Source organism: Pseudonaja textilis, chromosome Z (genome assembly GCF_049901715.1).
Source record: "Pseudonaja textilis isolate UNSWEBS1 chromosome Z, rPseTex1.2, whole genome shotgun sequence".
NCBI classification, from domain to species: Eukaryota; Metazoa; Chordata; class Lepidosauria; order Squamata; family Elapidae; genus Pseudonaja; species Pseudonaja textilis.
The window spans coordinates 96,649,387-96,673,098 of record NC_142008.1 but is presented as its reverse complement, the minus strand read 5'-3'; the positions used below and the strand labels follow the sequence as shown (position 1 = coordinate 96,673,098).

At 39.5% G+C, this 23,712-nt stretch overlaps 1 protein-coding gene across 1 annotated transcript in view; it reads right to left on the bottom strand.

Annotated features, from left to right (window-relative positions):
* Positions 1 to 1,125: 1,125 nt before the first annotated feature.
* The window catches only part of KPNB1 (karyopherin subunit beta 1), a 45,887-nt gene continuing 23,300 nt past the window's right edge, over positions 1,126 to 23,712 (bottom strand). The window contains 12 exon segments of the mRNA XM_087916670.1: positions 1,126 to 1,200; positions 1,202 to 1,292; positions 3,065 to 3,179; positions 4,302 to 4,407; positions 4,891 to 5,034; positions 6,723 to 6,830; positions 9,153 to 9,235; positions 11,564 to 11,708; positions 12,277 to 12,348; positions 12,842 to 12,989; positions 17,008 to 17,138; positions 17,829 to 18,020. Of these exon segments, the coding sequence (XP_087772796.1) occupies positions 1,126 to 1,200; positions 1,202 to 1,292; positions 3,065 to 3,179; positions 4,302 to 4,407; positions 4,891 to 5,034; positions 6,723 to 6,830; positions 9,153 to 9,235; positions 11,564 to 11,708; positions 12,277 to 12,348; positions 12,842 to 12,989; positions 17,008 to 17,138; positions 17,829 to 18,020 (1,410 nt within the window).

Genomic DNA, 23,712 nt, shown 5'->3' with positions numbered 1-23,712 from the left:
TGAACATCCCAGCTAGAATTCCCTAAAGAAGCCCTACACGGGGCAACTTCTCTTCCCCCCTCCCCCTTCAAATCTCCTGCTTTTCTGCCACTTCAAGTAGACTGAACTTGTTAGTTTATGAAATGCAACTGCTAATCTTTTCAGCGTTTCTTTTGGGAAACATGAACTGCAATTGAGAATGTAGATACTGCCTCATTCACACACACTCATTCTTGAAAGAAAATTCTTCACCCTTCCTATTTTTCTCGTGCACTGACAGCGTTGTGCAGCTAAAAACTCTCCTCCCTCCCAAGAGGTTAAAAGGTTATGGGCTGGGGACCCCACCTTCTCCTCTCTAGCAACGAAAGCCAGACCTTATTATTGAGTACTCAAATTGAACCTGAAGCTAGCTTTTCTCTCTCCCAGACTAAGTAATCTTCCTCTTCACTGGCCAAAAGACACAGAATTAGTCCTTGTCTCTTGTCAGAAGAGACTGCACTGAAGTATAGAACTCAATCATTTTCTACTTCCTGGAGGCAAGCGATGACAAGGTTTTGTTGCTACGCAAGTCAGTATTAGCTCCATTAACAGCGGTTCTGCCATTTGCCGTGGCTGGATTTTCACCGTGGTGTGTTTAAGCCTCTCACTCACTCATCCTCTCATTCCCAAACACTCAGCATCCGTGCACACTCCTCACTTCGGGTTGGGTTTTTTTCCTCAATAGATTGGAGAATTCCAGTGGGGGTCTCAGGTGTCATCCCAATGGTAACAGATCTGTAAGTGAAGAAGAATAAGACAATGTGGTGTAATATAAAAAGAGACACTTGCACTTGCATTTTCTTCAGTAATAATAAGATTGCTTCATTACTAGTTTTTTTTCTCCCTATTAGAAAACTTCAATTTGTCATATTCTGCATATTTCTTGCAATTTTTAAAAGAATTTAAAAACTTTTAAAAATAATTTTTGAACTGGAGGACACTGAAGACAAAGGCCATGGAGATGACAATTCATATGCTAATTCTTGCACCATTTTGAAGCTTGTTCAGTGGGAGTTAGCATATATATACTTTACATTAGTTCTCTGAACTTCTAATACAAACTAAATAGCTCAGTTTGCTTTAAAGAACAAGAAAGTTGGAGCCTTCTCACCAAGCCTGATTCTTCAATTTTCTCAACTCTTTAGTGGCCCAGGTAGAAAGGGTTTTTGTTTTGGTCGTCTGTTGATCTCCTTCCTTCAGTTAGTAGTTCATGTATCATGGGCCTAGCTTCTACCATCTTGAGGACATCTTTCCCAAATGCTGTGCACAAATCCCTGTAAAAAACAAATATAGAGAAACTCGTAGTATGTGTTGTGGGTAGTTCAAAGTTTCTTGACTCTTTCAAATTATGAATGCTGCTCATTCCACCCACCCTGCAGTCACATTTCAGATGCTTGGCAATCAGCTCACATTTACAAGTAGTTGCAGGAACCTGCTGATCACAATTTGCATTTTTTTGCTATTTCCCAGCAGAAAGTACCTATTGAGTATGCTGGATTTGCTTAATTACCATGCAGTTTGCTTAAAAACTGCAGAGATTTGCTTTATGACTGTGTAAAAACAGTAGTAATACCATATCTGGTCTCAATGGTGCCTCAATCTGTGACCAAAGTTCTGGATCCATTGTGATAATAAATCAAAGATTATTTCCATCCACAAAGTAAATTACTGCAATGCAATGTACTTTATTTGGGGATTTCCTTGAACACCCTCTGGAAGTTGCAACTGATCCAGAATGTATGCTCAATTACCCCAGAGACTCAGGCAAGGGAATGGTAAGACAAAAAAGGCATAGCCTGCAGCAGGATAGTAGGCAGGGCAAGATGCTCACGAGTAGGGCTCCTCCCTGGTTTCTTGGGTTGTAAAGGAGATTGGGGTGGTAGTAAGTAATGTACTTTCAGATTCTGTCAATGTAGCTTTACAATGAAGTAGCTCATCTGCTTGTTTGCCTACCTGCTTTGTTCTTCAAGGCCACTAGCCAGCTATATTGGCTTCTATGTGGAATTCAAGATGCTGATTATCACCTCATGGCATGGGGCTGGGTTATTTGAAGGACTGCTCATCCAAGTAGACTTGATAGGAAGAACTCACTCTGAGTCTCATGAATTAAATAATGCATCTAATGGGGCCTAGAATGTAGGTCTTGTTCAGCACATGAACTCTGAACAACACTGCTCCCCCAAGATTAGATTTGTGGTAACCTTGCAAGCCTTTTGGCAAAGCACTGAAAAGCTAGATGTTTTCCTGAGCATGAGGGTGGGAAACCAGGGTGACTGGAGCACTGCCACTGCTTTGTATTTGACATACATACATCTGACATACATTATAGAATCTATAGCATATGAATCTCATAACAATGATATTGTTTTTATTGGTTTCATATGTTGTGAGCCACCAGTTTTATATCTCTGATATGTACAGCATATAAATTAATTGAATAAATAAGTGCAGGAGGGCCTTGATTGAAATCACTTGTTCAGCGACTATTCAAACTTACAATAGCGCTGAATCAGTGGTAGGTATTATCAGTTCTCAAAATTCTGGCTGTCACAGTGCCCCATGATAGCGTGATTATGATCTGGTTGCTCAATGGCTTGGATTTCCAAACATCACGGTATCCTGTGGTAATGTCAACATGATTTACTAACTTTCCTGTTGATTTCCCAGAAGCAAAGTCAATAGAGAAGCTGGCAGGAAACTGCAAGTCATGGTCAAATTAACTCCTCACTTAATATACCCATAGTGATTCACTTAATGACTAGTGATTTAACTATGAGGGGATGCTAGAACTGTTTCTAAGCAGCAGTCACATGCCTCACTTTACAACTGTATCACTTAGTTACAAATCACAGTCCCATTATTAAACAAGACAAAAAGAATTTAACAGAGTAGTGTTATGGCTATTTAACAGATTTAAATTTTGATAGTGGGCCAATATTAAATAGTGTTAGAGGTTTGATAAGGTTAAAAAAGCTCTTGGTAAAGCATATCATCTTCATAAGAGGCGAGACTGTGACACAATACATCATAAATCTTCAGCATTTACCCTATCAGTCCTGCTGCACAGGCTACAACTCCATCACTATGATCTTCATCTGTAGCAATGTGGTCAATGAAAGACAAGATGAATTCTACTCTAGGCTGCACCAGCATCACATCCGCTGAAAAGGAAGCATAATTTAGTGTTATAGTGTTATATTATGGGCTTAATTATTTCTTCCTATCAATAACAACAATTCTGGAAGGTTTAAAATTCTGTTCAACAGATAGACTTAACCTGTATCCTACAAAAATTACATTCTTTTCTCTGACATTGCTTTCATACCTTCCTTCTACCTGCTAACTTAAAACTGTTTTAGTGCTCATATAAAAATTGATATATGTCTTACATAAGAAGTACTTGAGAGACAAGGGAGATACAGCTTTGTGACTGAAAACTCAAAAGCTTTTAACCACATAGAATATTTTCACTAACATTTATTGGTTAGTGCACTAGAAAAGATGACATTCATAAATTTGTGGGGTATAGGAATATAGCACTGGGGTTTGGTTAGAAAACATGTTTCTTTTGCCTCTAACATTATCTATTTCACATTCACAACTCCTTATCTTATGTCAATTGATTTTAATGCAAGTTAACAGTTGAGGAAAGGAACCTTTTAATTTTTAAAAACCTGACATACCCTATTCCAAAAGTAACTGTCTAAAATTGTGTATTGTATGCCATTTTAAAGTAAATTGAAGAGAAAGAGGAAAAAACTCAAAGATATTAACCTCTACAAATCTCACAACTCTTGTTCACCCTGTAATATCCCATTTATTATTCTGAAAACTTCTGATTTCTTAGAATGGGCTAGGTACACATCAAACTATTCCTAAAATGTATTCTTAAACAGGAAACATTAAAGGATGAACTCAGACTTCTAAATGAAACCTAAACTAAAAGTAACAGCTGTGTATGTACATGTTTTATTTCAGAAAAGATTTGGGTTTTTTTAATAAAAATATAGATGCAAACAAAGGCCATCTGGTAACTAGGGCACCAGTTGTAAAAATATAGTTAAATGCCACCAAAACACCCTGAAACCTCATACAAGGAGCAATAAAGAATGCAACCATGTTTTCTAAGGTAATAACTCAATCTTAAAACAAGGCAAAATATGAAGCCTTGCACTGACAATTTCCCATTATTATTAAGAGGAGTTAAACATTGGCAGAAATTGAACCTCCTCCACAAAGTTTTGTATCTGTAGTACTCAAGGAAATTTTAAAAAAGGACTTACGATGTACATTCTCTTGATCTCCTTTCAGACCTTGAACAATGCCTGTATATGCTTCCAGACAGGTTTCCCGCAATTCATTCAGGTACTCTACCATGTCATAATCAGACTAAGAACAAACATAAGAGTTACCTTGGGATTACTGTCCTCCCTCTGCCTGTCCATCATCTATCTCAAACATATAGGACACAAATATTACTCCAAAGGTGCTTTTCCCCCTTCCCTCTCAAAAGAGGGGGAGGGATACCTATCTCCTGCTTACAACACAGTCCTTTCAGTAGTCCTAAGAAGGTTCCATACCCGTTTATACTCTGCTTTAAATGATTCTGTGGATACAGATAAACCCACAAGTGGCCACAACAACTCTTCGGGTGTATGACTGGATGACTGCAAAAAATATAAATCCTTCCATTCCCCATTCAATTAGGTAGAACTGAATAAGCTTCTTGGATGAGAAGTGAAGCATTTTCAAAGGAAAAAAACCCAAGAAAGTCCAGTTGCTTTTTGAATATAAAGAAAAAGAAAACAAAAGACAACCATGACCTGGATGATTGAGAATTTCCATAGATATTTGATCCAAAAGATTGTTTACCTTATCAACATGGGCTTGAGAAGCTTGCTGTAGAGTATTTAGTACAACGTCTAAGTATTTTTTAAATTCTCCTCCAATTGCAAGAGCAATGTCTCCAAACACTGAGAGAATTTGTGGCTTAACAGACCGATGTACATTTTCATTCTGTAAAATTTTATTCACAGCCAACAGTTTAGCTTTTAGAAATTACATTAAGTTTGATACTTATATTCTATCAGATATTGCCCCCAAAGTGCGAAGGGCTTTTCCCATTTTGTATTAATGAAACTAAAAAGTATTTCAGTTCTCAGCATATTTTTTACTAATTCAATGGACCTCAATTGTCATATACAGATAGGACTGTACCCCCAAGTCTTAGCAACCCAGTATTAACCCATTACTTTAATCTCATTAAAGATTAGCCAATATAATCCATTTAGTGAGCCACAGATGAAAATGCATTTTTAAAAAAAGAGGTAGTAAATGGCATTGCAGATTTCCATATTTATAATTTAAGTGAGAAAACAAGACTCATTGGAAAGGTCTTAAGGGAAATCATGACATTTTAATAATTTAATAATTTTCATAATCTATTTCAGTTTTATCTATACTGCTTCCTTACTTCTTTCTTTGTCAAAAACAAGTCATAAGGTCAAAATCAATGTTTACATTGTTAGGATTTTTTTACATACCTTTTACTAATACCCTGTTTCTTCGAACCCCAATATAAGCCCTTGGCCTTATTTTGGGGTGGTCTTATTCCCCCGTGGGGGAAAGCTCCTCCTCCTACCAGCACTTGGTCCTCGGAACCTCCAGCTGCCGCCTAAAAGTATCCTGGCCACTCTTGCAGCCAATTGAGGCTGCAAAAGCAACAGGAGACCCCACACACTTTGTGTCCCCTTCAAAAACAGTCTTACCTCAACCACTGGTGGTGGTGGGGGCACAGAGCTGCAACCATTGGAGCTGGAGAATGAGGCTGAGGCAGGGGCGGGACATGTCAGGCCAACACTGGTCAGCCGCTCATCAGCAGGCCATTCTCCTGGCCAGGTCTGGTTATGAGCGGCACTGGCAGGCAATGAGATGCGTGACTGGCATGAAGAACAGGGAGGAGGTGGCAGCAGGCAAGAAGATGCATAGCCAGCACGAAGAACAGAGAGGCAGTGGGACATCCGGTTGCAGCAGTGCATCCGGGCAGACAGCACGGTACAGAGTCCTGGGAAGTGTGCATGAGCTTCCAACCATGCTTCACAGGACTCTGCACCATGGCTATGCCGCTGGAACTGGATGTCCTATCACTGCCTCCCTGTTTGTGCAGGCCACGCACCTTGTTGCCTGCCGGTGCTGCTTGCGGCCAGACCCAGCCAGGAGAGCAGCTTGCTGACAAGCCGCTGGCCAGCACTGTCCTGACGTGTACTGCTGCCACAGCCTTGCTCGTCATTGGACTTGCCAGTTCCGATGGTTGCAGCTTCGTGCCTCCCACCACCACCCCTAGGTATGGCGAGCCCCGGATCAGGACTCAACAAGGTTGCCTGGTGCCACAGTGCGGCTGGGGCTGGCAAGTGTGTGCAAGAAACACCTCTAGGCACTCAGAGAGATAGAAGGAAAGGCAGCTCCCAATCAGCTCAGTTGATCTGCGCATCCCAATTAAGGGCCCAGCTGCCATTAGCTGATTTGGGGAACAGCTGCCTCCTCCACTGGCCACCCCAACCCCTTCACTAGGGCTTATTTTGGGGGGAGGTTGTATTTAGGCCCACCCCAAAAATCAGGCTTGGCCTTATTTTCAGGACATGTTATTTTGGGGGGAAACACGGTAGATATGAAATTTTGTTTTGCTTTTAGAAAAAATTACTCACCCCCAAATTTTCTAATAGAAGCTGCATAACCTCATCACAAAAGGGTAAAATGTTGGATTGCAAAGCCCGGCACAGGTCACCCACTAGTCCAACTGCAGCTAAACAGACCTGCAAAAACAAATATAGCCAATACCTTCATGAGTCACTTTTCACCTCACCTGAGACACCAATCATTATTTCCTTGCCCTATTACAATCCTAGTAGAGCCTGCAAGGCAATTCCTCAATTGTGGCAGCATGCTTCAAAGATGCTACAATGTATCTATTACAGATTGTGTTATCTTTGCTGACTATATTCTCCAATTTTAGTTTTTCAATTTTGTATGATTGGCAAAGTTTTTCTTTTCTAATATTGTATGCAAATTTTACATCATTTTCCCCTTAAGTGCAGTAAATTTTATTGGTTTTTCCCATATCTTTCCTAATCTTTTGTACTGTAATTACTATCTTGAAAAACTACATGCTGTGGTTGTCCCTGAAATAAAAGGTGTTTGACTGAAGAGAGTGAAGTCACAATCTTTCTTTTAGAAGATTCCATATTAACTAATGTTATCTTATAATGTTATTTCAAATTATTTTCTTCTTACCATAATCCATTTGCTAATTTGGCTCCTTCTATGATGAATATTCTCCTATTCTGAGATTTTACACATTTTGTTATCCATGAGATAGCTTACAGAATAATGTAATTTAAAATTATAAAATGCAAGCCTGCTTCTTCCTTTTGAATCTGCAAAAGTTTGAATATTTTGGTTTTCTTCTACTCCAACTAAACCTTTTAATTATTCTTTGCCAACTCTCAGCTTTTGTCTTAAGAGTACAATTAACGCTATTTGGAATAAATTCATCTTGAGTAGAATATTCATTTTTACAATCCCTATCCAAGGAAGTTTTAGATTTCTCTATCAAGCTATTGTTTCATTCCCCCGCCCCACCCGCTGCCCAATGATTTATTATAGATGTTCTGATATATTGCATCCTGTCAAATATGTTGTGAAAATCTTTTCCAAACACAATCTCCTATTATTGCTTTGTTGTAACCAAACAATTCATTGTTATTCAATTTATTCTAAATAATGGGTAATCAATGAGATGACCATTGTTTCTAACAATTTCTCCCATACCAACAGTTTTTCACTTGCTTAAGCCCCTTAAGTTCTCTTTTCTTTAGCCGCCTTAAAATCTACGAAGAAACCATTCAGGGCATGTTTCCTCTGTCCCTTTAGCTACCTCTCAGATTTTATAAAATTATATAAACTAACTCTTAAATTAGTGCCATTTAAGAGTCTGTATGGTATTTGTGATATTTGATTCATAGCTTTTTGTTAACTATTAAATGCAGAACTGTTAGAGTGGGGGGGGGGTTGCCCAAGGTGGACGGGACTATTATGTTTATAGTCACAAAGAAATATTACTTTATTTGTGCCTTTAAATCAGTGTTGATTCCTGCCAATTGCCTAGACAAGTACTTACAATTTTCTTGGCAAAATGTCACAAGTGGTTTGCCATTTACTCTTTCTGAGGGCTGAAATAAAATGACTGTGCCTAAATCAATCAATTGGCTTAATGCCTAAAGTTGGACTGGAAATCACTAGAGCAAACTGGTTCTCTTATTCTTTGACTTGTTCTGTAATAAAATAAAACTCCATTGTTAATATAAAAGACCTGATTTATCTGGGATCATGGAGCCCAAAAATAAAAGCTCTTTAATTGGATAAGAATTTGTCATTTCAATTTGTCATCCAGGCTTAGACATTACCTCCTTTGATTCCTGGGCATAGGCATTAGATCTTCAGATGTGGAAGTGATCTTTCATGCCCAATATTCTACAACAAATAGGATGGTTTTGGATAACAAGTGATTGTAAAGGGTGTTTGCCAGTTAACCTGAGCAGATATCGGGCTTAGTATGGCAGGAAATTTTATGCTTGCTGTTACTACTGAAACTAAGCAATTTTAATGCTTATGTATAAATTATTAAAATTCTTGTCTGCTGAAGAATTGTTGCAAAATATTTTTATTAAAATGTTTACTTTATTGTAATTAAATAAATATACTTGAATATATATATATATTGGGAAAAAAAGTATAAACTGAAAAAAATGAATGATTTATACTGCAGCCAGACAGGGGAGAGGGAGGGAGGGAGGGTAGGAAGGAGGGAGAGAAGAAGAGACAGAGAAAGAGAAATGTTTCAGCTGCTAACAGCTTCAAGATTCAGTGGTGAGGTTATAGGTTAAAAGAACTTTGTTATATTGACAGCTATCTATTTTCACAGATCCTAAAATAAAATGACTCCTAGATAGTGAAAGCACTACAAGAATAAAAAAGAATGATACCACAATTCTGTCCAAATCCAAAAAATATATTAGAAAAATATATACCACATAATACCAACCAATTGCTTTTTAAGACAAGGAAAAGGGCCTTACCTGATATTCAGCATAATTTTTTAAACCAATATTCAGAAAAGGTTTGAAGGCCTCCATGTACTTGAGAAACTCCCCTCCTAATACTGAACAAAATGAAAAATATGAGATATCTAAAATTAATAAATTAGTATCCATAGCCTAGATGAATGTGTAGCTCTCAAAACTCTAGGGATGTTTATTCACCCATCCTTTTCTTCTTTTGGTAAACCTAGGACTACAACTGGTTATAACAGCAATATTCAGTAAATAGGGGTTAATATAGTTATTACCATTCCACAGCAAGGAAAACATATATAAATTTATTAACATCTCTAATTTTTCCATATCACAACACTAGCAATAATCGCTGCCTCAACCACAAAAATGTTGAAAATTCTACACTTATACCATGTTTTCCCCAAAATAAGACCCACCCAAAAAACAAGCCCTAGCCTGATTTTTTTTGTGGTAGGCCTAATATAAGCCTTACCTTGAAAACAAGCCTGGGGGGTTGGGCATGGCCAGCATGAGAGGCATGAGCACATGGGGTCAACTGTCCAGCAGCAGTTGCAGCCTGCTGACCCCTTGACAAATACTGATAAGTCTGAGCAAGGAGGCAAAGGTGGGGGGGGAAGACAGATGATACAGATGTGCTGCATGGATGCCTGATTCACGGGAGACTGCAGGAGGCTTGGCGCGGAGGCACTAACAGCAGGCAGAGGCATGGGGGGAGGCAGGTGGCCATAGGCAAGCCAAGAGATGGTGGGACGGAGGGAGCGGCAAGTTGGGAACATCTCTGTGTCCTCTTTACAAGGAAAGCTTCGTCTCCCTCTACTACTGGTCTTTGTCCCACTGCCTGCCAGGAGGGCAAAGAGTTCCTGCAAGGTCAGCAGCAGCATGCACAGCCACTTGGCAGGCTGCATGTTGCCTGCTGCAGCCAAGAGGTGTCCCGGCAGCAGGCAGGGCAAATGGAGGCCGGGACATCCCAAGAGCTTGGCCCATTGCAGCCGCAGGAAAGCAGACACTGGGACAGAGAGGGCAGGGCCAGCAGTAGCTGAGCTCCCACTCCCACAGGCCACTGCACTAATAAAAGACCTCCCCTAAAATAAGCCACAGTGCTTATTTCAAGGCCAAAAGAAAAGAAGACCTGGTCTTATTTTTGGGGAAACATGATATTTACCAATAAAAACCAAATACTACAATCAAGTTTTGACAATGACCTCCCAATGTGTTTTTTTCAAAAATCAACTGCACTTTATTGTTCTAAACATTGTAAGAAAATTGGGAGCAGGCTAACATTTCTTCTGCCTATATGTCAACAATTCCCTTCCCATATTCAACTAGTTTATTCCCAGTCAATGAGATTTGATCAGGTAAAAAGAATAAAAGATTAAGCTGAGATCCAAAACATATTTTCATATCCAGTTTCAGCTCCATCCATTTAAGCTTAGTTGTGTTGTGTAGAATCTTTTGCAAGAGATCAAAAACTGCTGCAACTAAGTACCATCTTGGAGGAAAATACAGTAGAACCTCGGGTCACGAACGCTTCTGTTCACAACCAAATTGGGTGACTACCAGAATTTTTGCTTCTGATCATGAACAGATCTTCGTTGGCGACCAACAAACCCGAAAATCACCATAGCGATTTCCCCTGCCATGGCGATTTCCCTTTCAGCGCCAATTTTTGGGTGCTTTGGGGGAGAATTTTTTGGTCCGCGCATATGCTGACAGTCATGCTTCCGGTCAGGACCAAATCGGGTTGCGACCATTGTCCTGGAATGGATTACGGTCACGACTTGAGGTTCCACTGTAAATCATAAAGATGCACCTGAATGGTTAGTCAGAAATTTTACCCTCTTTCACAGTAAAGCTCTCCTTCAAATCTTATCACTTCACATCTCTCTATTAACTATTCTAAAAAATAAAATTCAAAAATAAGACGTGTGTTTTATGTATTCTATTACTAAATTGCACTATTAAGGTAATAAAATAAGATACATAAATCATTTTCTATTCATTTACTTCACATAATAATCACAGCAAAACAATTGTTTGGTAAAGACTTCTGACTGTCATTATGCCTAAAACACTACATAACATTATGAACATTTTAAAGTATTATCTATTAATAATCAAAACAAAACCTGAGCCTGTTCTATAACAGCCTTTGCTATATTTTTCACTACCTATATTGGAATCTAATCATTAAAATGTCCTTATAATTTTCTGGTATCATCTGATGTCCCACATCCAAACCTTAGCTCACGAATCTCTTTGACATTTGTTATGTCAAGACCAATATATAAATCCTAAATGTACAGAATATCCCAATTGTAACATAAAACAAGAATGTGGACAACCCAAACACTTATGTATTCATAGAGACTTCAATGTTAAAAAAATCCCCTTGACTAGCAGAGCAAAGCATTTACCTTCTACCAGAGTACTAACAGCCATGAGGGCATCCTCTTGGACACCTCCTGATCCTGCTGTACTTTGGAACATTCTCAAAAGAGATGCCATCACCACATCTGAAATCTGCAAAGCATCCTGGTGCTGGACTTTGCGAAGGACATTCTGTTTGATGAAAGTTAAAGTGAAAATTTATCTGCAAGTTTTCTTCTACTCCCTCCATTTCACTTTTAATTACATTTTCGTCTTATCATGTGAATAGGTATGAATTATACAATTGGAAAAACCTATAAGCAAGTATTTAATAATAACTATCTCTTACCTGGATAGATATTCTCCTCTAGATGCTAATTTAGTCTAGAAATAGGTACTAATTTCTTTATACCTATTTAGCAAAATACAATGGAACAATGATAGTTAACTTTAGCTGAGCATCTGCTAAATTAGTAAGATTCCTTCTCTTTCTTTGACAATACTACTTCTGGGACCAGTTGGTGAGATTATTTCTTGTCTTAAACAATGCACCAATGTATTACTTTCTTTTTCTATATACAATTGATTTTCAAAAATTGCAAAGAAAAATTCAAATTTGAACCAAGAGGGCACTTGATCTGTAAAAAATTCAATACAGATTTGTTTTTTCCTAAATATTACTTATAGTTCTTATACTGAATGCTTTACAGTTTAGAGCTGTAAACATTTATATAATCAGTAATAAATGTTAAGTTTTTACCTGCAACGTAGCACAAAGTAAAGATTGAAGATCATTAAACTGGATTCTGTCACTTGTGCTCTGGATATGAGACTGGAGAAAAAATAATGTTTAGCATTTGAAATATTCGTTAAAACTGTTATCTCTATTGAAGATCTGACATATATTTAAAATTAAGTTGATTGGGAATAATAAAACCTACAACCAGAACAAATTCTGATTGTAAGTGTGCATTTGAATAAGGATATTCATTGGCCATCTTTCAGTCTGAGAAGATTTTAAAACTTATACTATGTTTAATTAGAATCTAACAATGATCATCAGATCATAGGCATGTGCATGCAATGGAAAACCCCAGTATAGGTAACAGTGTCCCTCACCCAATCCTTAGCCCACAAATCTCTTATACAATCAATATTTTAATTTCAATCTTGACTCAGTCAGTCCATTTAACATGAATCATAGAAAACATGCAAAACTTCCATGAAAAAAATATATATATACAACTCCCCAAGTTAAGCTTTTCTTTTTAGAGATCACACATTTGGGGGAATACTATCACATTTTTTTAGATTTCCAAACTAACCTCCATTTGGAGCACTTGTTGCAGCCGTTCCATGATAACTAAAGTTGTCTTCTGAACAGCAGGATAACAGTCTTTGGCACTATTTTTCACAATTTCCATCAGCGCTTCATATGCAGCACTCCTTAAGTTGTTCTGATGTCCATCAGGCCTAAAAAAAAATACAAATAGGAATTGTGAGATTATATTAGTACACAGACACAATGCCAATGAACTATCCAAAAGGCTGTGTCCACTGAAGTGATACATCAATAGAAGGCAGAGTAAAATATTGCATTTGTTTTTGGGGGGAATTAAGCCTGGGGAGGTGATTAAAAAAAAGGGAGATTTCTTTTTTACCTGCCTGTGGCAATGAATAAGGACTGGACCTTTCCATCATTCTCAGCTTCTAGCAGTGGCCCAACAACAATCATAGTATTTGTCTATGTTATTAACTCATTTGGCTTAAATGTTAGGTTAGTTCTGAGGTCACACGATAGCACATTATAGATAATTCAAGAAGGGCAACTACAAAAAAGATAAAGCACTGTTTTCTGTAACATACAATGCTATTTGTAAATTCTTTGGTATGAGAAATTAATCAATGAATCATAATGCAATGTTGTCCCTGAATATTTTTCTTCAGTAAGATTAACAGATATAAAATGTACACTGCACAGGTACATGCATTTTTACAATTATTGTATGAGATCGTTTTGTGTTATCTGTGAAATATACAGAACTCAGCATTTTGCTCTTTTGTTAGCTCAGGTCTATTATGATTTGAACAGGCAGATTATAAAAAGTAGTCTTAGCTGCTATTTACTATTTTAATTTTTAATATGTTTCAAAATATATCCCTAAGCCAATTTTCTATAGATCAAACACACATAGCACCTGTCAGATTGCTGCTCTACTAGTTTGAAATCCCAGGATGAAAATAGGGAATGGGGGGGCATGTGTGTGTGCTAATTGTTTATTTATTATTATATGTAAATGACAAAATAGTCAAAAACATTTTGGTTAGAACATAAGTCAGACAAAATGTTCTACCAGAATGTACTGAGTGATCTATTTAACTTCATGCTCAGAACAAAATGGTTTTTTGTTTGTTCAGTATCACTTCTACTCTATTATCATGTTATTAAAAAAAAATATCCTTCTGAATCTGGAAGTCTCATCAAAGCAATACACTTACCAGGTCTCTTGGTATTTATTTGGACATTATGGAATAAAATAAATTGAACTGATTTTAAATCAGATCAGGGGGAGAGGGTATTATTATTCAAGAAAACTAGAAAAAGCCCCAAAGGTGCTTTTTTCAAGAGGCAACTGGATTTTCTTGTTTTTCTTTGAAGACTTTTTGCTTCTCATCCGAGAAGCTTTCTCAGCTCTGAGTAAATGGTAGAGAATGGAAGCATCTATATTCTTTGTGGACAGTTGGTCATTTGCATTCTTTTAGAATTGTTGAGGTTACATGGGGATTTGTCTGTGTCCTCAGGGTCACTGAAGCACCTTTGGGACAACCATGACCTGCAGACTACAGGAATCATTTGTGCTTCACTTTGAGATGCAGACAATGCAGACTCACCCTCAACAGCCTATGCCTGTGTTCAACAGTGAAGGGACACAGGTCAGAAAACATCCCGCAGAAAGCACAGCTCCACAACACAATCCATTCAGCAGTTCCAAGAAAGCTCCATACCCATTTGGACCATTCAAATGACCCAAAGGACACAGACAAAGTGGCCTCAACAACTCCCTAAAACAATGCAAATGACCAGCTGTCCTTAAAGAATATAAATCCTTTCATTCCCCACCATCCAGTCAGAGCTGAAGCAGCTTCTTGGATGACTTTTTAAAGAAAAAGAAAGAAAGTCCAGTTGCCTCTTTAAAAAGCACCTTTGGGACAACCATAATCTGGATGACTGAGAATCTCCATAGACATTTGGAAAAAGTCAAATTTTTTCTTTAGCTGACACAAGAAATGTAGGCCTATTGTTTCAGAGTGATGTATTTTACGCTACAGCATCCCAATGTATCCAAACTAATTGTTATATGGAAATCTAACCACAGATCCAAATAGTAGTTCAATAGTTTATAAGACACTGAGTGGTAAGACAAGATCTAGAATATGAAGGATCTTCTACAGCAAAACGAGTTAATAGTACAGGCAGTTCTTGGATTGACAGAAATCGCCATTATTAAGCGAGATGATGCAATGTGCTGCTTAGTAGAGCAGTCTTGGCAGTCGCTATTGTCAAGTGAGGATTGCAGATAGTTAAATGAGCAGCTTATGCGTTTATGACTTAGGCACATGACACACATGCTGCCTTTAATGGTGATCAAGTGATCAAAGGACACTGTAAAGGTCATAAACAGGCTGTATTTAGTGTTCTGTGCTACTTTTTCACCACTGTTGTAAGTTTGAATGAGTGATGAACAAAAATTTGGTAGGTGAAGGATACGTGTACAGTAATTGCATTTTAAAGTAACTTGAAAGCTAGCACAGAAATAGAATAAAATCACATTAAATTGTTTATCTACAAACATTGCAGAATTGCTTGCAAAATGTCAAATAGTGATGGAATAAGAGTATTCTCAAAGGGCTGTCAGCTTATAGAATTAGATAACATATGACAGAATCTGAATTACTTTGATTCAGTTTGGAGGCAGGGATATTACTGAAACAAAATTAGTTCTTGTTGCAATAACCAGGTATGTATAAATTTACAACCTATAAGCATTAAGTAATAATAAAACAAAATTCTCTTGACCAGGGCATGAATGCAGTCAAGTCAGGAAATATGTCAAGCAAATAAATAGTTTATGTCAAATAACTTACATAAGATTCAATAGTGATTTAAATAATTCTACATTGGATATGATAGTTTTTTAAAAAATAATTCTCCTGGTATTTTGTAAATGAGAAGTAAAACCTACCACCACATGTCATACCCTAGATTCAAAAGCATATATATCTGTTTTTCCTATGAAACCAAAGCTCCTAATCAGGAACTTTCACTGTTTTGATCTATATTACTGATAGGTCGGGAGCGTGGAAAGGAACCAATGAAGAGGAGCCTTTATTTTTTTAATTTTTGGAAAGAAAATCATGAAATCTAGGCAAAATAAAAACCCTGCCACATATTTTATTCTAAACTGGTCTCTTAGTTTTAACCTATGGTAGTTATTGGAGTTCGTAATAAAAAAGAGGACAAATCATAGATCGTTTTTAGATAAGAGAAACTGAAAATAAACTGAAATATAAAAGGGAAAGATTCCAAGGTGCAAAGCTTGCTTAAAACATGAATTGTTTTAATACTACATAGCTCCATGCTCCATTTTGATGCAAAATTTAGTCAAAAATCAGCTAATTTTTTTTGCAAAATTTAGTCATGTTGAAAATCAGAGATCAAATGCAGATTTTTCAAAATGCTTATATTTTATTGTTCCGTATGCTTGATCCTGAAAAAAAATCTGTCCAAGTTCTATATTCTATTGGATCATAACCATGCAACCTAAGTAAATTATGTGTTAAATACACTTGCATGTTTTTTTTTAAAAAAAATTCTCTTCTGTATAATGTTTTGCTTCTCTTGTTAAAGGCTTAGAACGGTGATGGCTAACCTTTTTCCATGTCACGTGCTGAAAGTGTGCGCGCTTACGCGCTGGCACCCATACAATGCGTGCGCGACCCCGTGCATGTGCGCATGACACCCCATGTTTGCAGGATGCCTCTGCGCATGCATACACGGCCATCTCCCACACATACGTTACCCCCGCAGATACCCAACAATCAGCTGGCTGGTGGAGGGCGCGTGCACATGCGCAGTGGGGCTCTTCCAGGCGACCTCTCGCATGCCACAGGTTTGCCATCACGGGCTTAGATCTTCCAAGTATATTCCAGAACTTTTTATTTTGACTCTACTGTTTTAGTGGATATTATTCATACACATTATGGCTCGCAACAATATGGCTTGTGCCAAAATTGCATGTCTGTAACTTTTCTGCAATTTTGTGGAATTATAATACATGTAAATGGTTCCCAATAATTACAAAACCAACCTAGTGATATTACACCTTACCCTTCAGAGGTTGTGGAGATTTTATTTTGAGGATAACAGATTTTGAGGATTTTGTGAAGTTCATTCAGACATGGTCGAATAGATAAAGAATTATTAAATTACCTGTCTGTGGTCTCTAAAAGTTTTTGAACAATTAATTCAAAGGATGAGGATAAGCAGTATGTTGCAGGCTCTTCTTGATCATCAGCCACATCAGCAGCTTCATAGGCAGCCTCTGCCAAACTAGAGAACGCCTGAAAGATATTAGGTGCCAGTAATTTAGAAGTTGACAATTTCAGGAAGTTTCCTATTTTGGCAAGTTACTGTTTTTCAGCCTAAGAAATTAGATTTTCTAATGTTGACTTCAACCTTGCACCTTTAACATCTTCTTGCTCTATTATTTGATAAATTAAAAAGTCAAATAATAGGTCCAATCACATTTTTTTCCTTAGCACCATGGTTTTATCTGTAACTTTATACAGATTACCTTCCATTTATGACCATTCATATAACAACCATTTGAAGTTATGACGATGCTGAAAAACGTAGCATGACTATTGTAGTATGCCTCATGGTCACATAATCAAAATTTGCACACTTGGCAACCAGAATGTATTTACGATAGTTGCACTGTTCTTAAATCACATGATCATCATATACAACCTTCCTAGACAGCTAGTGACAAGCAAAATAAATGGGAAAGCCAATTTTGCTTAATGACAGAGGGAGTTGGTTAATGACTAGTGATTTGCTTAAGCATGGCAAAAAGAAAAATCATAAATACTTAATGACGTTGCTTAGTAATAGAATTCAGGTCCCAATTGTGGTTATAAGTCGAGGACTATATGTACACTGAGAGCAAGTACAGATTCAAAACAACAAGCCTTCTTTTTCTAATTTATCCAGCACCCAAATGTTTATTCAGAATAAGAATTCTCACTTACCCAGCATACATTGGAAGCCACTCTTGGCTCTGCACTCAAGCCTTCAATTAGACACTGCAGCAATGGTGCAAGATAAATATCATTTATGGCTGCCTCAGGTAATAGCTCACAGATCCGACCCACAGTCCAGGCGGTTGTGTCTCTGACTACAACACTGGGATCCTTCATTAATTCTATAAGAGTAGGCATAGCCTAGGAGAAAAATGGTCCACTGTCAATCTGTCTAAAGTAGTTTTCAAAATCCTTGTATTTCCTCCTTCTGTTCTGCAATTAGATCTCAGGCCAGAAAAGTTGTAAATCAGGCTTATTTGGAAGCCCAGTTACATAATTAGATACAGTTACTCCAAAATACTGAATAATATAACATTGTAGCTGAAATATATCACATAGATTTCAAGTTCATTGTTTGCCATTCAGTATTCAAATATTGAACAAGCAAACTTGAGCCAATTTAGCAAATCTTATGCACAATAAAACTAGCAGAGTATTTAATAAATCTTATACAATAAACAATAAAACATTGACAATATTAGCATGTAATACACAGGTATTAGGATTAATTATTAATAACCAAGCAAACTGAAAGCATATCTGGGGGCAAGTAGGGAGAGAAGACACTGGACATATTAAACATGAAAGCTTATAGGGGGGAAAAAGCTCTTACTATATATTCTGGACATTTATTTATTTCTCAAATTTAGGTACTGCCCAACTTACTTACCCAGAGAGAGTCTGGGCAGGATATAGTTAAAAACATAATATCCTATAAACCATATAAAATATGGTACTTTAATAAAAGGAGATAGTAATAAAGTAAGTTGAAAGTTAAATGGCAAAGGGAGGACTTTCAAGGTGCCAACCAATCTGTAGATATTACTTACATACATACATGTGTGTTATGTCCCACCTTCCAAAATAAACAGATAAGGCTGAAAGCAGCAGTCCTCGCAAATAAAGGCAGCAACCAGGAATCTTCACTGATAACAGCTGTAGTTAGCCTTCACAAGATAGTCCAAGTTAATAGTTCCAATAAATCCAAGTCCCAACAAGATATTTCAGGTTTAAATCCTCCAAGCCAAAGTCTTCGGTTCTCCTTGCAAACAGTTTGTTCCCAACAGAGTGCAGAGTCATCCCTCTCCCTTTATAGAGCAGCAGCTAATTAGTCTAATTACTGATCTGCCCTCCTCCTGTGCTCCCGTTGGTTTCTTCTCGTAAGGAGACGCCTGCTTCTGACATCCACCCAGCGATTATCTAAATTATTACTTTCACCTGAAGACTCCATAAGTTCCTCGGGAACGGCTGATAACCTGATTGAGAAGCCGAGGAGGTTGAAGGTTCAGGCCGGTCCTGCAAATCAAATGTGACCTCCCTTGTAACATTCGCCTCCTCCTCTTCATTGAAATCACTAATACTTGCTGATTCATACAAGTCCTCCTCGCTGGAGCTTTCATTCAAAAAACCTGTAGCTGATGCCGGAATCACAACACTATCCCTCACCGCAGGGCCCTTCCCCCGGGTCTGACGATCCGGATGCAGTTTCGAAGGGAAGCGTGCATGAAAGTCTCGAAGCAGATCCGGAGCATGAAACGTAGACGCATCCGTCCAGGAACAAACCTCCAAATCATCTACTCTCCTCCCGACCAAGTACTGGAATCGACCCTTGAGCCAACGGGAATCAAGGACGCTGACCACCGTATCGTCAACAGCAGCCTTCTCAGGGGGCGATGATAACGGAATCGTTTCAGCAGAGTCACGTAGACGACAATCATAAGAATCGGGAATCAAGAGAGATCGATGAAAGACGGGGTGAATACGCATGGAACGCGGCAAAGTGAGGCGGTATGCCATAGGGTTAACAACTGCCTCAATCGGGAACGGACCAATAAACCGATGATCAAGTTTCCTAATAGGGCGATCGACCTTCAGATGTTTTGTAGATAGCCACACTTTATCGCCCACAGCTAACGGAGGCGTTGCCCGACGGGACCGATCTGCAAACCGCTTATAATCTTCTTTTGCCTTGTTCAATTGTTGCATCAGTAGACGGGAACCGGGGAATCCATCATAGTTAATGGGAAGAAACGCGGATGATAACCCATATTTGCAAAAAATGGCGTGACACGAGTGGAGGTGTGCTGCGAGTTGTTAAACGCGAATTCTGCTAATGGGAGATATTTCGCCCAATCGTTTTGTCGCAAATTTACAAAACATCTCAAATATTGAGTAAGAATCCCAATCACCTTCTCTGTCCCGCCATCAGTTTCTGGATGGTGCGCTGACGCTAAACATATTTTCACTTGCAAAGCCGCCATTAACTGTTTCCAAAATTGCGCCGTAAACTGGACCCCACGATCAGAAACCACTCTATCCGGCAGTCCATGTAAACGAAAGATATGCTGCAAAAATAACTGAGCCGTAGTGCGGGACGATGGCAATTTCCGACAGGGAATGAAATGGGCCATTTTAGTCAGCATATCCACTACCACAAGCACTGTTGTGAACCCCGACGAAGATGGTAAATGTGTCAGAAAGTCCATGGAGATCGCTCCCCATGGCCTACTTGGAGTCGGCAAGGGTTGCAAAAGTCCAGGGGGTGCACCTGACGCCGCTTTCGCTTGCCTACATTGAATGCAAGAAGCGACGTAAGAGGACACATCATGACGAACTCGAGGCCACCAAAAAGTCCGGGTGACCAAATGCAAGGTTTTGTGAAAGCCAAAATGACCAGCGGCAGGGTTATCATGACATTGTGTCATGATGAGGGCCCTCAACGGTCTGGTAGGTACATATAATAAACCCCGATGTCGAAGCAGATCGTCTTCAAAAGACCATGGAGAATTAGAGCCAACGTCCCCCCGTCTCTGCTGCGTCCACGCATCCAAATGTTGCGCCTCTCGTAGTCGGGCCCGCAAATCTACCGGTTCCTGCAGTACGGCTAGAGATTCCGGTGGTAACACCGTCCGTAAAGGAAGAGGATCTTCGGCACAAGTATACTCTGGTTTCCGAGATAACGCATCCGCCCTCCGGTTCTGTCCACTTGGAACGTAAGTAACAGAGAAATTGAATCTGGCAAAAAATAACGACCAACGAATCTGCCGTTGATTCAATTTCCTAGCCGTGGTCAAATGCTCCAGATTTCGATGATCCGTCCGAACCTCCACCTTGTGCCGAGCCCCCTCCAAATGATGTCTCCAGGTCTCAAAAGCAGCCTTAATGGCTAACAACTCCTTTTCCCAGATGGTATAGTTGCGCTCCGAAGCTGTAAGCTTCCTAGAATAGTATGCGCAAGGAAACAGAAGTGCGCCATCCTCCGAAGCTTGTAACAGCACTGCTCCGATAGCGACATTAGAAGCATCTGTCTCGACCACAAATGGACGATCCGGAGCAGGATGTTTCAATATTGGCTCGGTTACGAATGCTTTTTTCAAAGTGTCAAAAGCCTGTTGTTGTGGAGGCCCCCACACAAATGGAACCTTCTTACGGAGAAGCTGAGTTATGGGGTCCATTATTTTCGCAAAACCTGGAATAAAAGTCCAATAGTAGTTGGCGAATCCCAAAAGTCGTTGTACATCTTTGACCCGACGAGGAGCTTCCCAACTACACAACGCCTCAACCTTTTTGGGGTCCATAGCAATGCCCACGGGAGAAATGATGTGTCCCAAGAATTCTATTGACGACTGAAAAAAGAAACACTTTTCCAATTTAGCATAAAGTTTATGCTCCCGAAGACGCTGAAGCACTTGACGAACCTGCTGAAGATGTTGCTCTCTGGATCTTGAATAAATCAAAATGTCGTCCAAATATATGACAACAAACTTATCCAGCATGTCTCGAAAAATATCGTTCATCAAATGTTGAAATACAGCAGGAGCGTTGGTCAAACCAAATGGCATGACGGTGTACTCGAAATGACCATAACGAGTGCCAAAAGCCGTCTTCCACTCGTCTCCCTTGCGCATCCGAACCAGATTGTAAGCTCCACGTAAGTCAAGTTTCGTGAAAATAGTAGCTTCCCGTAACCGCTCCATCAATTCGGGAATGAGCGGTAAAGGATAGCTATTTCTCACGGTGATAGTGTTCAAGCGTCTATAGTCACAACAGAGACGAAGTTCTCCCGACTTCTTCTTGACAAAGAGAACGGGTGCCGAAAGAGGAGACGACGAAGGTCGAATAAATCCCCGAGCTAGATTTTTATCCAAAAACTCTCGAAGTGCAACTAATTCGGGCTCGGACAAAGAATATAACCTCCCCTTTGGCAATGGAGCACCCGGTATCAAATCCACGGGACAATCGTAAACACGATGTGGTGGTAATTGGTCTGCCTCCTGTTCACTGAAAACATCGGAGAAATCCGACAGCTCTGAAGGAATCGAGACAGCAGAAGCGACAACGTGTTGGCCTGCGGAGACATGCCTCAGGTGGTCCACACATTGCAGGCTTGGAAAAGAAACAGCATTCTGCGCCCAAGCCACCAACGGATCGTGTAAACGCGACCAGGATACTCCGAGCACCAAAGGAAGATGGAGGTTCGAGGTGACATAAAAACTTATCGCTTCCTCATGATCCCCAATATGCATGCGCAATGGGTGGGTGGCAAAGCGAATAGGTCCCGACTTGAGTTCACGCCCATCTACGGTTTCCACCTGCATGGGGGGAGTCACAGACACTAAAGGAATTTTGAAATGTTTCACAAAATCATAGTCCATAAAGCTTGTCGTAGCCCCTGAATCCACCAGTGCCACGGCAGGAATTCCCTCCTTCCGGGATTGCAAGAATATACGAGTGTCCAAAAGTAAATGTCGAGGAGGGCCAGAATTTACTTCGGCAATTTGGGATGAGAGTGGAAATTGTGCCTGACCTAGGGTTTCCCCGAAGTCGGGCCTACCCAGTTTCCTGATGGGCCAGCACTGGTTTCTGGTACAGGTCCACGAGTCCCCTTCCGAGTGCAGGAATTTACAAAATGTCCCGAACCCCCGCAATAAAGGCACAAACCTTCCTGAAACCTTCTCGAACGTTCTTGCACCGTTAAGCGAGGGCGGAGTGCGCCTATCTCCATCGGCTCCTCTGCTGAGATCCTGGATTGGTAAACCCTCATAGGCGGGATGCGTGCACGAGAAAACACAGATGATTCCGCAACGGTCCGTTTACACCTACGTTGTTGTAAGCGAGCTTCAATACGTAAGCATTGAGTAATTAATGTATCCAAAGTCGAAGCATGCTCTGCATGGATTAATTCATCCTTGATAATGTCAGACAAGCCCTCCTGAAATGCTGCCATATGAGCTGGTTCGTTCCAGGTAGAGTCCATACACAACAAGCGGAATTCTGCCACGTATTCTTGCAAGGGACGTTTGCCCTGAGTAATATCCTTCAACTTTCTGTCCACAATTTGTGATTTAATCGGGTTCTCAAACATTACGTTCATCTGTTGAAGAAACCCCTGGAAATTGTCTAATAATGGGCTATCCTGTACTAATAAGGGAGTAGCCCATTTGGCAGCCTGCCCGGTTAACAAGCTAATAATAAACCCCACTTTAGCCCGGTCGGTTGGAAAATCTTCAGGCCTCACAGAAAAATACAGTTGGCACTGACCCAAAAATGTTGAAAACATGTCTGTTTGCCCAGAAAATTTTTCTGGCATAGCTACCGGGTTTTTCCTCATAGGGGGTGCAGGGGGGGCTCCAGCTGCAGCTGAAACAGTTTGAGAATTGGTAACAAACGCTAACAATTGAGTTACCTGATTCTGAAGGGACACGTTGCTCTGAAGTAACTGATTAATCTGTAACTGTTGCTGCTCGATCAATTGTTGCATTTGAGTTAAATCCATCATTGCAAAGATGGTCTGTTAGGTCGGGAACAAGAATGTTATGTCCCACCTTCCAAA